The sequence below is a fragment of the Brachyhypopomus gauderio genome, chromosome 18, assembly GCF_052324685.1.
Source record: "Brachyhypopomus gauderio isolate BG-103 chromosome 18, BGAUD_0.2, whole genome shotgun sequence".
Classification (NCBI taxonomy): Eukaryota; Metazoa; Chordata; class Actinopteri; order Gymnotiformes; family Hypopomidae; genus Brachyhypopomus; species Brachyhypopomus gauderio.
In genome coordinates this window covers 15,062,081-15,075,566 of record NC_135228.1, presented here as the reverse complement: position 1 = coordinate 15,075,566, position 13,486 = coordinate 15,062,081, and the positions used below count along the sequence as shown (strand labels likewise).

The following is a 13,486-nucleotide window of genomic DNA, read 5'->3' as shown; positions in this document are numbered from 1 at the left end:
GTATATTAAGGTAGTCAGACTAACTTTTACAAGGGTCCACATGAGCAACTTGACTTGTATCAGCGGTCCACACCAACGATAATTCGAAAGCGGCGGGACGGACGGACGGAAGAAAGTCACTGAGGCGAACGGGGGGGATAGGTGACGACGACAACTCACTCAAGCGAACCGAATCACTCAAACGCCTAACATTAGTTAATTTCCGACCCCTGAGTTATCACATTCCAGCTAGCTAAGCAGGGTTGCCAACTTTTGACGTTCGCTTGGAGTGATATTTTAACCTGGAGCCAGTGGCGATTGTATTGTTGTGGCGAACGAAAGTTGTTGAGCGGGGGGGGCGAACGTAAAATGGACACAGATTCAGTGTTATATCGCCGGTGGATGGCGCCAGAGCTAGCGAACTAGTAACGTATTGAATCATATATGTGGATCTGAGGTAAATAAACTGGATATTTTTTTTCGGCGTGAGATATCGGAAGTGTGGCGTGAGAGCGTGTGAAAACGGTCAAATGCGTGTGTCTCACGCTCAATGCGTGAGAGTTGGCAACCCTGTAGCTAGCTAACCGTTATGGCATTATGTGAAATATACATAGCAGAGACTTACTTTTGTTTGTGCACTCAAATGTCGAACAAAGTTTGAAGAGGTTGCATCTACATATCTTATCCTGACTCCACAAGTCTTGCATGTCACAGTTCTTCTTTTATTCACAACAGCAGTCTTTATAATTGAACAGGATAATTTTTGGGAGTATGTTGCTTGTCCTTTCCGCACAAATTCAACACTGCTGCCCCCTCTCCCCCTCTCCCCCGATTGGTTACGGATAAACTGAGCTGAGCAGTTCACATTTTATAGCACCATTTAATACAAAATGATCCAGTTATGTGATTCTATATTACTTATTTATTATGTTAAAATAAGGATTTCAAGTCTTTCCGAGTCTTAAAGCTCAAGTCCGATTCCAAGTCCAAGTCAGTAAAGGTAAGTCTAAGTCAAGTCGCAAGTTCAGTGATGTTGTCGAGTCAAGTCACAAGTCATCAGTTTAGTGACTCGAGTCGGACTCGAGTCCGAGTCAGGTGACTCGAGTCCACACGTCTGGGTGGCAGGATAAACTCAATGAAGAACAGCGTCAAGCACTTTGTAATATTTTTCTGTTGGCCTTTCACAAAGCAAAGCATGCACGTCCCATGCGTTCATATGAGGAGGATATTGTGCTTTTTTTAAAGGCTTGGAGTGAACGTCGGCAGTGCATATCATTCACGAGAAGGGGGAGCCCGATCCTTCAGTGCATTGCACGGTCAATCAGTTCAACTGAATGAAAAACTGAAAGCGGCCGAATTCTGGGGTGTGCTTTTTGATGGATCAGAAGACATAACAAAACTGGAGCAGGCCACTTTTTCTCCCCAGTCCGCCCCTGCCCCCACCTGTAGCTTCCATCAAACGCTTACTTTCTTTTTCCTTTTAGTGCACTTTAATGTTCAGTTTCAGTACATTTCAGTAAACTCTTTGGTTATAGACTTGTGTTTGCTTCCTCCTTCCCCCCTGCACATTCTATGCCCATGACAATATGAATTTATAAAATGAGTTTACCAGTATTTTATTTAAAATTAGCTTTTTTTCTTCCTTTATTTAATTTATATATTTAGATTCTTCATTCAACTAATCTCCAAAATCTAACTCCATTGTGTTGAGGATGGGACAGGACATTAAAACAACAAGGACATCCTGAAAAACTTGATGGACCCAATTAGGGACCTGAGAGATATATATCATGGATTAAACCAATAATAATATATGGAACAAAATATAGAATTATAGAAAATATAAATACATGATGGTATTTCTAATACAAATGTTACTCAATATTCTTTCATTAGAACAAGTTTTACAGATTATTTTATCAGTAAACATTGTTTTTAGTGTTCAGTGAAGAAGTCTCTTATACTAAAGACAACATCAACAGGACTTACCAGTTACAGTCACACTCATAAAAATGAACAAATTCATCCAAGTGACAAACTCCATGTTGTCTTTACGAGCGTAGTGTAAATGGTATGAAAAATAAGCAACCAGAAGGGTCAATGCATTTTTATATAGTGGGGTAGACATGGCCAGAAGGAACACAGTCCATTTTGTCACTGTTTAACAAGAAGTCAAATAGAAAGAACCACTGACCACGAAGTACCATGCAATGCAAAATGATTACCACTGTTCTTCAGACATATCAAGCCATGAAAGTAAAGATTTAAAACCAATGCTATGTCTATTATTTCACTGAAAAGCAACGTTGCTATTTTACACTTATTTTTTTACACTTAAAGTAATAATTACAATGTGAACAGGGTGAATTGTAACACACTTGGTATGGATTATAACCTTCCCCAGTGATCGAATTCAGCTGGTTTTATAGATAACTTGGTGTGTGGGGAAACACTTTTGTAACTGGGTGACAGAAGCAGCAGAAACAGAGGATGGGGCCATGTTCTCTTTAATATCCATTTCCATGATAGACACAGCACAGCTCAGTAAACAAGGCATAAAGAGACAAAGGAGCATAGCGTGCTCACACAATCACTATAACTCGGCCCAGACGACAGGAGAACAGCAGCAGACGTCTAGCAGGTCTGAAATGCACAAGGAATGCACAGCACTGACTGCACGGACCTGTGGGCTTAAAAAGGGAGCGTGTGTAATGAGGAATTTCTTTTAGCAATTTGCTGTTAACAACAGGAATAAATAAATAAATAAATGATTATTCAGGAAATAATATTTTTAATGTTTTAAAAATGAAAAACACAATGTGACATAAAATCACAATAAGGAAATAATATACATGAAATAACCCATGTAAAAAGATAATGTGTGAAAACATCACTGTGCAAGATGTTAAGACAAAACATTTTGCTTTGAAGTTCTTCTGTCACAGTGACAGTCCCGGACCCTTCCCTGTGGGCGTGCCGCTACGTTGTCTGCGTGTCGTTGTGTCCATGTATGTACTTCCGTGGGTGTGGGTTGTCAGTGAGCGTGTTCGTAGTCGCACCTGTGCCTTGTCTCGAGATCATGACGGTAAGCGTTGACCGCCTATTTAATGTGCGTTCGCGCAGTGTCCTGTGCTCGTCTTTGTCTGAGTGTCACCTGTTTGTTTTTGTGTTGTGTGTGCGCGCTGTGTCCACTACATCGATCACTCATTAAAAGTGACGTTTGCAGGGTTGCCAACTTTTGACGTTCGCTTGGAGTGAGATTTTAACATGGAGCCATGTATTTTGTTGAGCGGGGGGGTTGGCGAACGAAAAATGGACACAGATTCAGTGTTATATCGCCGGTGGATGGCGCCAGAGCTAGCGAACTAGTAACGTATTGAATCATATATGTGGATCTGAGGTAAATAAACTGGATTTTTTTTTTTCGGCGTGAGATATCGGAAGTGTGGCGTGAGAGCGTGTGAAAACGGTCAAATGCGTGTGTCTCACGCTCAATGCGTGAGAGTTGGCAACCCTGCGTTTGAGTGTGCGAGCTGGAGTTTGTGCCTCGTCCTTCCGCCCGCATCCCCGCGTTACATCTTCCTGCTGTAATGACAGGTTATGGCCATGGGATGCGCTAGAGGGGCAAGACAGAAAAGAAAGAATAAGAATAAAAGTTATATGTTGTTGAGTAACGGATTATCCTGACTGTTGTGTCCTTGAAATACACATGTGAGAGTATAGAGGGAAAATACACCTGTAGCAGAGTAGGTAATGTAGTTTACAAATGATCAACCCAAACACTGAACTGGACTTAATGGTACAAGAAAAAAAAACATTTGTTAGCCTTTTGAAATGTGTGTAAGCCAAAAGGGGTTTTCTGCTAGTGCATGTATAGCATTGCGGCTGTGAGTGTTTATCTGTAATTATCTTTGTCATCAGATGTAGATTTCATAGCAAAGGTCAAACCAATTTCATTGGGAGCTAACACAAAGGAGCAGAAATGTCAGTGAAACCCAGAACAAAGCATTTGTAACATTATGCCCAGTTAGGAACACTTTGCATTGTGAGGCGTGAGTGACAGGCCCCACTTTCTCATGTTCAGTATGGCTGCATTGGCGACATTACCTCATTAAGGGCATCCTCTGTGTCTCAGCTACTTTGAGTCTAGCTGTGGTTGTCTGTCCCCTGTAACTTGTCAAACCATTGTCTGAATTTATGGCAGCTGATTCAAATCATTATATGACCCAGATTGTCACACCCCTCTACTCCAGAGACTTCAGTTCCCAGCATGCTCTGCATCGCTGGCACAGATCCTTTTTGGCACATGGTTTGCTCTGGTCTGTTTTGTACTTTGATTCTTTGGATTAGCTCAATTTATCTCTTGGATTTGCGGACTCGGCCTGCCCTTGACTACCCCTTTGAATTAAGTGTGTATTTTGCCACCATCTCTCTGCATAAGATCTTTGAACTGTGTTACAAGACTGTATCATATATTAAACAACTCCCATTTAAATCTTCAAGTGTCTGTACTTTTATCATGTACCCAGCATTACAAAGATAAAATTAATGCGCACTCACATTGAGCACTGTTTTGAGTTTGGTTAGGAAGCTGAAAAAATACTAAATGCCAGTTTGGTCCCATCTTCTCTCTCAGTTGCTTCAAACCCAGTACAGGAACAACAGACTGCAGGTTGGTGTTAACTATGAAATTGTCTTAGGCACTCTTTCATGCTGCCATGTAGCATAGAGCCAGTGAGGAAACATTTAATAAGACATTAGATTAAGGACTGGCTCTATCAAGTAGTTATAAGTTTATATAGCACTTATTTTGCTTAAGTTGAAAACAAATTAGATGTATAAAAACACACAGGGCATTCTCTTAACATGCAAAATGTTTTATTGTGTTGCTCATTGTATATAAATGCTTCAAATATCCAACAAAGAAAAAGCAATAAAGAATTATTAAGAAAGAGATATAATGTGCTTTCAGAAACTGTAAGCAGACCTTCACTTCACTACATTTTCAGAAACGTTAGAGGAGCACCTCTTCTTCCATCACCCAGGTATTGCTTAAGGAAAGCCTGCACTTCTGGACTGAAGAGGTTTGTGTGGAAGTCTCTGGCTGTTACCACAGACTGTGTTACATCTGTACAAATATCCTTTAATCCCCAGCTGATGATGCCAACCTATTAAAAACAAAACAGATAGTTACACTTGCACATCTCCACATATACACTTGGACATAATCTTAGACTGCACTTTTCAGATCAAGCTGAAGCATTTTATAGCTTAACCTTTTCTACCCAAAGGCAGGATGTGATTTAAACCCTCACCTGGATCACACGAGACTTTTGTTCCACAAATGTAGCACCACCAGAATCACCTGTTTGGAGGACACAGAGCAAGTACCCAAAAGATGAATTCACAGAACGTTCATTACTTGCTGGGGTATTCATTTACGTCATTTCCCCTTTTGTTTCTGAAATAAAATGGTGCCCTGTGACTTTTGACTCACTCTCTGTGTAAGCCAACATTTAGTACATTCAACCTGTTTTCGGCAGCAGCGACTCTTCCCCTGGGCTGCATCAGTGCTTGACCCAGCATCAGCAGCATTAGCAAACGGGTGCTTTGCGTTTAAATGGTACTTCAGACTGGTAGAACTCCTACAATAAACTAATTCCACATTGCATAAGGTGTAAACAACTTTAGTCTTGTCAATGTCTCCATTAGGAAGCTTCCTAAAAATGAATTTTCCATGAAGCAAACCTGGTGACTTCGTGGCTACATCCATGTAAGCACACGTGCGATTTGTAATTGACAGGTTTGAAAACTCGTTCTCGCCCCTACTGTGCAATTTGGTTAGTAATACACCTGAGCTAAACTATCAAGGTGAAAGTCATCATAATTTGCTTACCTATTTTTACCCAGTTCCCAACCCAACTTTAAGAATAGATTAACGGCGATAATTCTATATCGCCCGATAAGAGTATCAAATGAACGAACTCTGTTAACGCCGATAACGGCCTGCCACTAATATATATATATATATATATATATATATATATATATATATATATATATATACAATATATATATATATATATATATATATACACACACACACACACACACACACACACACTGAACAAAACACACAGTATTTTTGGTTTTGCTCCAATTATGAACTCAAAGATCTAAGACTTTTCCTGTGTACAAAAAAAAGGCCTTTTTCTCTCAAATTTTGATCACTATTAGGTCTAAATCTGTGTTAGTGAGTACTTCTCCTTTGCTGAGATAAACCATCCACCACTCACAGGTGTGGCATATCAAGATGAGTGAGACACTGTGTATTTAAACCTGTGTTTGTTCCTTGTGATTGCTGGTCATTGATTTCTAGATGCTGTTTTGTACATATTTGTGTTTTGTCTCATATTTATCCTAGCCTCAGGTTTCTGTACTTAGCCTTTGTCTCTTATTCTAGTCCAATATTTTTATGTTATGTGTTGTTTTTTTCTTTGTTTTTTTTTTTTAGTTTACCTTTGCAGGAAATATCATCTATGTGATTTTGTTCAATCCCACCAGTGCACAGGAAGTTGTCTGTAATAATCCGATTAGCATTTGTTAGTTTTAATTCCTTTTTGGCATCTTCAATACATGCAGCCCTCTAAGGAAAAATAAAAAACATAAAACATGATATTAGTTATCATCAATATGCAGATGACATTCAACTTAACATTTCTTTAGAACCTAAAGCCCTAAAATCAAATTAGCTTACTGTTTGAGTGTGTAGGTGATATACAGATATATGAAGGTCTAACAATTTATTGCAGTTAAATAAAGAGAAGGCCCAGGTTCTTGTTCTTGGTAGTGACTCATAAAGAGATGATGTTCAGACTTATTTAAATCAAATCAATCTGAAGGCCAAACAATGTGTAAAGAACTTGGGTGTGACTTTTGATAATGAGCTCAGCTTTAAATCACACATCATGACTACATGCAGGACAACTTAATTCCACCAAAATATGGCTAAGGTCTGGGACATGCTCTCTACTGCTGATTGTGAGAAACTTGCATGCATTTATGTGTCCATGCATTTATCTTGTCAAGGCTAGATTATTGTAAGAGTTTTATGTGTTCTCCGAAAGAGCTCAATTTCACCAGAATGCTGCTGCAAGGGTCCTGACCCACAGGAGAAAGAGGGATCATATTACACCTGCACTCCACTCACTGCACTGGTTACCTGTCCGTTTTAGAATAGATCTTAAGGTTCTAGTGATGGTTTTTAAATGTCTTCATGGCCTTGCTACCCTTTGATCCCTAGGGCGTCCCATATGGCGGGGAGCAGGTCAATGCAGGTATTCAGAAACAGGTCCGTTGACAGTCTTGCTACCCCCCCCCCCCCCCCCCCCCCCCCCCCCCGGCTTTGCTGGCTTTGCATACAGACATTACCCTGCTAACTTCACTGAGATCTCTCACTTGTCTACGGTTTTCTTTTTAATGATTAAAGTATGTTGTGCACTTGCAAGAAACATTTGAGATAAAAAGTAAATTAAAACTTTTAAACAGTAGACTGTAAGATATGTCTTTACCTTATGTCCCTGTTTGATTTGAACTTTTTTTTTTGGAAGAATATCATCGTTCGCTTTCTTAGCTGACATGAAATTAGCATTCACAAGATCATTATTCATCAGTTCTTCCTCTGTAAGAGAAAAAAAGAGAAAACAGTTATTTACATTTGTAACAGTTTAACTGCTACAGAGATTTTGTAATAATGCACATACATTTGTTATGTCTGTCGTTAATATCTACATATACATTAAATATGGTTTTCAATTTGTTGAAATCCCAAAAGTCTTTAACTCACTGTGGTGTTTGCATGTCACACCACTGGAAGACAACCTTAGAGCCCCACTCGTCTCCTTGGTACAGGGGATGCATATGGTTCTAATACACAGGTAGCCGAGAATAATGAGTTAGGATATAACTTGGTCTCGGTATATTCTCATATATAATTGTCATTGCCCATTTGCTCACCTGAGATTAATGTCAACTATTACACTCCTCTCTAGTTCAATGAGAGCCACATCATACTCGTAGAACTCTGATATTCCCTCCTTCACTTTACCTCTAACTTTGAATTTGGGGTGAGGGATGTATTCCTTCACTTTTGGTAATATGTCTGGTTACAAGTGAAAGAGGTATTAGAGGGACTATTTAGTATGTTTTACGATGCTTGTATATTTTTATTTGTTAAAATTTCATCTTAAAATTACTCTACTTTCAAATGCATATTGTACCTCTAGCATTGGGTGCCTCAACTTTGATCTTTTCAGATTTATCATCAATCCTAAAGCAGTGGGCAGCTGTTAGAATAAATTTAGGAGTAACCAGTGATCCTAAGCAGTTTGATATTTTGCCATCCTCATGCTGTGGAGAACATGAAAAAGATTTAATTCTTGAACTTTCCTTCATAGCTGAAAAAAAGACAGACATCAAGAGAAATACTGAGGCAAAATATTTCATATGACATATCTGAATATTACCTTACCTCTCTAATTGCAAACAAAGGCTACTGTACCAAATATTAGCATTGATTGTCACATTGATCATTGATTTGATTTGATTAAATGATTAAAAAAATCATACATTGTGATTTCTGGATTTTTTTTTATTACGTCTCTCACAGTGGACATGCACCTAAGATGGATATTTCAGACCCCTCCATGATTTCTAAGTGAGAGAACTTGCAAAGTTGCAGGGTGTTCAAATACGTATTTTCCTCACTGTAAGATATAAACTTAATACAGCAGCAATTATTACAACCCCAAAACCAGAAAAGTTGGCACGTTGTGTAAATCGTAAATAAAAACAGAATACAATGACTTGCAAATCTTTTTCAACCCATATTCAGCTGAATAGAATGCAAAGACAATATATTTAATGTTCGAACGGAGAAACTTTATTTTGTTTTGCAAATAACCATTAACTTAGAATTCAATGGCAGCAACACATTGCAAAAAAGTTGGCACAGGGACATTTTTACCACTGTGTTACATCGCCTTTCCTTTTAACAACACTCAGTAAACGTTTGGGAACTGAGGAGACCAATTTTTGAAGCTGTTCAGGTGGAATTCTTCCCCATTCTTGCTTGATGTACAGCTTAAGTTGTTCAACAGTCCGGGGTCTCCGTTGTCGTATTTTACGCTTCATAATGCGCCACACATTTTCAATGGGGGACAGGTCTGGACTGCAGGCAGGCCAGGGGAGGACCCGCACTCTTTTGCTATGAAGCCACGCTGTTGTAACACGTGCAGAATGTGGCTTGGCATTGTCTTGCTGAAATAAGCAGGGGCGTCCATGAAAAAGACGTCGCTTGGATGGCAGCATATGTTGCTCCAAAACCTGTATGTACCTTTCAGCATTAATGGTGCCTTCACAGATGTGTAAGTTACCCATGCCTTGGGCACTAATGCACCCCCATACCATCACAGATGCTGGCTTTTGAACTTTGCGCCTATAACAGTCCGGATGGTTCTTTTCCTCTTTGGTCCGTAAGACACGACGTCCACAGTTTCCAAAGACAATTTGAAATGTGGACTCATCAGACCACAGAACACTTTTCCACTTTGCATCAGTCCATCTCAGATGAGCTCGGGCCCAGCAAAGCCGGCGGCGTTTCTGGATCTTGTTGATAAATGGCTTTTGCTTTGCATAGTAGAGCTTTAACTTGCACTTACAGATGTAGCGACGAACTGTAGTTACTGACAGTGGTTTTCTGAAGTATTCCTGAGCCCATGTGGTGATATCCTTTACACACTGATGTCGGTTTTTGATGCAGTACCGCCTGAGGGATCGAAGGTCACGGGCATTCAATGTTGGTTTTCGGCCTTGCCCCTTACGTGTAGTGATTTCTCCAGATCCTCGGAACCTTTTGATGATATTACGGACCGTAGATGGTGAAATTCCTAAATTCCTTGCAATAGCTCATTGAGAAAAGTTGTTCTTGAACTGTTCGACAATTTGCCCACGCATTTGTTCACAAAGTGGTGACCCTCGCCCCATCCTTCTATGTGAATGACTGAGCATGTCAAGGAAGCTGCTTTTATACCCAATCATGGCACCCACCTGTTCCCAATTAGCATGTTCACCTGTGGGATATTCCAAATAAGTGATGAGCATTCCTCAAATTTCTCTGTCTTCTTTGTCACTTGTGCCAGCTTTTTTGAAACATGTTGCAGGCATCAAATTCCAAATGAGCTAATAATTGCAAAAAATAACAAAGTTTACCAGTTCGAACGTTAAGTATGTGGTCTTTGCAGTGTGTTCAATTGCATATAGGTTGAAAATGATTTGCAAGTCATTGTATTCTGTTTTTATTTACGATTTACACAACGTGCCAACTTTTCTGGTTTTAAGTTTTGTACATTGATTGAAAGATTTAAATTATTACACATACTCACAGTCACATCAATCTTAATGAGCCAGGGGTATCTACGACGCATGGATGATGGAGTTCCATCATCATAGTCTCTGTAGAGTCCACACAGACTCACACTAGTGCTCTCATCTAAACACAAATACATGTGATACACACACACACACACACACACACACACACACTGTAATGCAGAATAGAATTCACTACAACTAAAGCAGAGTATAATGATATTAATAGTGAAACGAATGTATGAGCTTCAGAACAGAGAAGTTCGGAAGTACCAATCATTTGATCAAAGGTTTCTTGCACATTTTCTATATTCCTGAGTGAATAGAAATGCTTTTCATCTCGTCTTTTTGTTACCCAGCCATCAATGTCTTCTTTTAGCACCTCATTGCCCACACCAAACACATACAGATCTGTAATGTAACAATTCCAGAGTCAATGGACTATAACTGCCCTTTAAAATGTTTTTCATATATGTAGTATGTAATAATAATGTATGAATATAGATCAAGATATTACAGCTCATGTAGGAGTTTTACATCTTCTGCTTATATACATGATTTCATTGCTAGTACAGAAAGAGGAATCCAAACTGCATAACATAAAATGCAAGGTTTCCTCACCAAGATATTCATCACGCTTCTCCATTTGGTCATAGAACACTTCGTCTTGGATTGCTCTAATATTATGTATGGGGTTCCCTCCTATATTATAAAGGCCTTCAGAGAGTAAAATAGGAACTTGTAAGTTTAGAGGATATTAAGACTATATTATGAAGAAAGCATTGTTGAGTACTAAAGTCATTACCATCAGTAAACATAATTATAACATGATGTATGTCATTAAAGGCCTTTGGATTTCTGGTCTTTTCAAAACTGATGCTCTCCAGAATTGCTCCATATGCTTTTGAGATGTCGGTTCCTGTTTTGATTCCTTTTGCTGCCAATTACAAAAGTCCATTGTAGTGAACCACAGCACGTAGTATTCTGGAATTTTAGTATGTATTATTAAAAAAGATGCACTTTAAAATAAAAACTTACCATCATAATTAAACCCTTCCAGGTCCCGAAGAACTTTATCCAGTTTCTCATCATCATTCCGCTTGTAATCTGCAATACTAACTATTCTTGTCACTTCTGTGGCAAAAATAATGATTTCGTAGTTTGGGGAGACCTGATAGTAGCGAATCTGTTGATAGAACAGGATTTAAAACAGTAAAGATTAATTACCCTTATGTGAACCCATTCTGTTGTGGGTGAAACTTGTGAATATTTCAAATAAAATATCAAATCAATCAAAAGCAATCACAAATGTTAGGATTGAGAGTAAATTTAAAACCACTGCCGTCAAAAGGACACGTGATATCTGTATGTGAGGCCATTCTGATGTGGAACAGTACACAGTAAATGAGAGAATAACTGGACATTTGACATTCTAGTTTAGAAACTTACGAATATTTAAAATCAAATTTATCAGAACAATCACAAATGTTGAGATTAAGATTGGTAATTTGGAATCCAACAATTAAAACATTCATACTAACTTTTTCTATGAGTTGCTTAATGATACTCTTTGCTTCGTTAAAATCATTTTCATCTATGCTGTCAGATGCGTCCAGGGCAATGTAGATGTCCAGTTTCCCACCCTGCTCCAGTTTGATTCTCTTCCCTTCTTTACCTGAAACATGTAAAACAGGTGTGCTGTTAAGTCAGGCTTATTTGTGATTTACAATGTACAATACATTCAGCAGGAAACATTAACATAAATAGGATCAGTGAATAAAAATATAGTAAATATACAGAGATATCCATGTCACCAAAAAAATAATGTAAAACTAAATGTGTGGTCTGTGGGTTTTCAGGTTTTTAGATATCAAAGTCACTTGAAACGAATAGGAAAATGTGAGCTGTGCAGTGCTCCTCTACCTGTTTCCTCATGCATGATTAACGTAGTCTGTAGAGAACTGCTGAAAGCCTCTGCTACTTCCTCTGGAGTGTCATATGTGAAAACAGCTAAAATGAAGAACACAGCATAGGTGACATCAGGACATCCATCATAATCATTTTACTATTCGTAGCATATATATGGTACAGGAACAGAATTAATTAGTACATATGTGACTAAAAGGCTGTTATAGATTGTAAAAGCGATAATTAATTTTATTCCCAGATAACCAGGGGTGTAGTGGGGGGGGCCCACTTATTTTAACAGGGGGGACGTGTGTCCCCCAGTGGTATACTGGGAGTGTGTAGCGGGGGAACACCGTCCCCCCACTTATTTTAACTGGATGTTGCTCTTGCTGAGACTGTAACGTCAAACGCTAGGTTAATACATGATGTGTTAGTAATTTGCCAACTCCTGGCGATCGATCGCCACCCCCCCGCTCAACAACTTACACTCGCCACCCCCCACCCCCCTGCTCAACAACTTACGATCGCCAATCCCCCCCCCCCCCCCAACAATTTAGAATCGCTACACCGCCACACCAAAAACGACCCGCACTTATTTTTTTAGGACTACACCGCTGCAGATAACACACGATACATTTGAGAGCTATTAGTGTGATGTGCAGCAGTGTGTTGTAGGCCAGGGTCTTCACCATAGCACTCCGGTTCTTGCCCAGACCACTGTCCATCATCCTGACACACACGAATTTTAGAACCCAGCAACATCAATTTGTTATTGCAGCGGTAGGTAACTGTGTCATCAATGTTGAAGATGTGGCCTGTTCTGCTGGCACCAGGGGGGGTACCAGGATCAGGGCAGTGGTCATCTGTGGGTTGGGTACATTTCAACATGAAACATCTTCATAGTTTTAATGATTATACAGATGATAACTTAATACAAATAGCAGCAAGACCAGTGGAACATCTCTGTACTTACAGTTACGACTACAAATCGGTGTGCCACCACTCCATTTCCCATTAGCCTGGCACACTCGTGTGGAGGAACCTCGGAATGTGTAATCAGAGTTACACCTATAAGTTGTTGTGTCATTCACGTAGTAAATCTTCTTGTAGGGGTCAACAACTCCATTTTTCAAAACATTTGGATTAGGGCATGTGACCCCTGTAGAATGAG

General features: G+C 39.4%; 1 protein-coding gene and 1 long non-coding RNA gene across 4 annotated transcripts in view; one reads left to right on the top strand and one right to left on the bottom strand.

Annotated features, from left to right (window-relative positions):
* LOC143481487 (complement factor B-like) overlaps positions 1-13,486 on the bottom strand; it is a 52,260-nt gene that overhangs the window by 32,492 nt on the left and 6,282 nt on the right. Inside the window, exons 3-18 of one of the 3 annotated variants that reach the window (XM_076979525.1) lie at positions 13,289-13,474; positions 13,005-13,178; positions 12,331-12,417; positions 11,949-12,082; positions 11,446-11,593; positions 11,213-11,344; positions 11,029-11,124; positions 10,681-10,818; positions 10,422-10,528; positions 8,259-8,388; positions 7,996-8,140; positions 7,826-7,905; positions 7,551-7,660; positions 6,499-6,625; positions 5,295-5,344; positions 4,841-5,147 (exon numbers count right to left, since the gene is read on the bottom strand). In XM_076979525.1, the coding sequence (XP_076835640.1) occupies positions 4,977-5,147; positions 5,295-5,344; positions 6,499-6,625; positions 7,551-7,660; positions 7,826-7,905; positions 7,996-8,140; positions 8,259-8,388; positions 10,422-10,528; positions 10,681-10,818; positions 11,029-11,124; positions 11,213-11,344; positions 11,446-11,593; positions 11,949-12,082; positions 12,331-12,417; positions 13,005-13,178; positions 13,289-13,474 (2,015 nt within the window). In that variant the 3' untranslated portion in view covers positions 4,841-4,976. Of the gene's footprint in view, positions 1-1,968; positions 2,070-4,840; positions 5,148-5,294; positions 5,345-6,498; positions 6,626-7,550; positions 7,661-7,825; positions 7,906-7,995; positions 8,141-8,258; positions 8,389-10,421; positions 10,529-10,680; positions 10,819-11,028; positions 11,125-11,212; positions 11,345-11,445; positions 11,594-11,948; positions 12,083-12,330; positions 12,418-13,004; positions 13,179-13,288; positions 13,475-13,486 lie in introns of those variants that run through there. The other 2 variants (XM_076979526.1, XM_076979527.1) reach the window with 2 other exon arrangements.
* LOC143481488 (uncharacterized) lies at positions 3,010-5,978 on the top strand. Its single transcript, XR_013122032.1, has 4 exons — positions 3,010-3,064; positions 4,616-4,651; positions 4,989-5,063; positions 5,271-5,978. It is a non-coding gene; the product is annotated as an uncharacterized LOC143481488 (long non-coding RNA).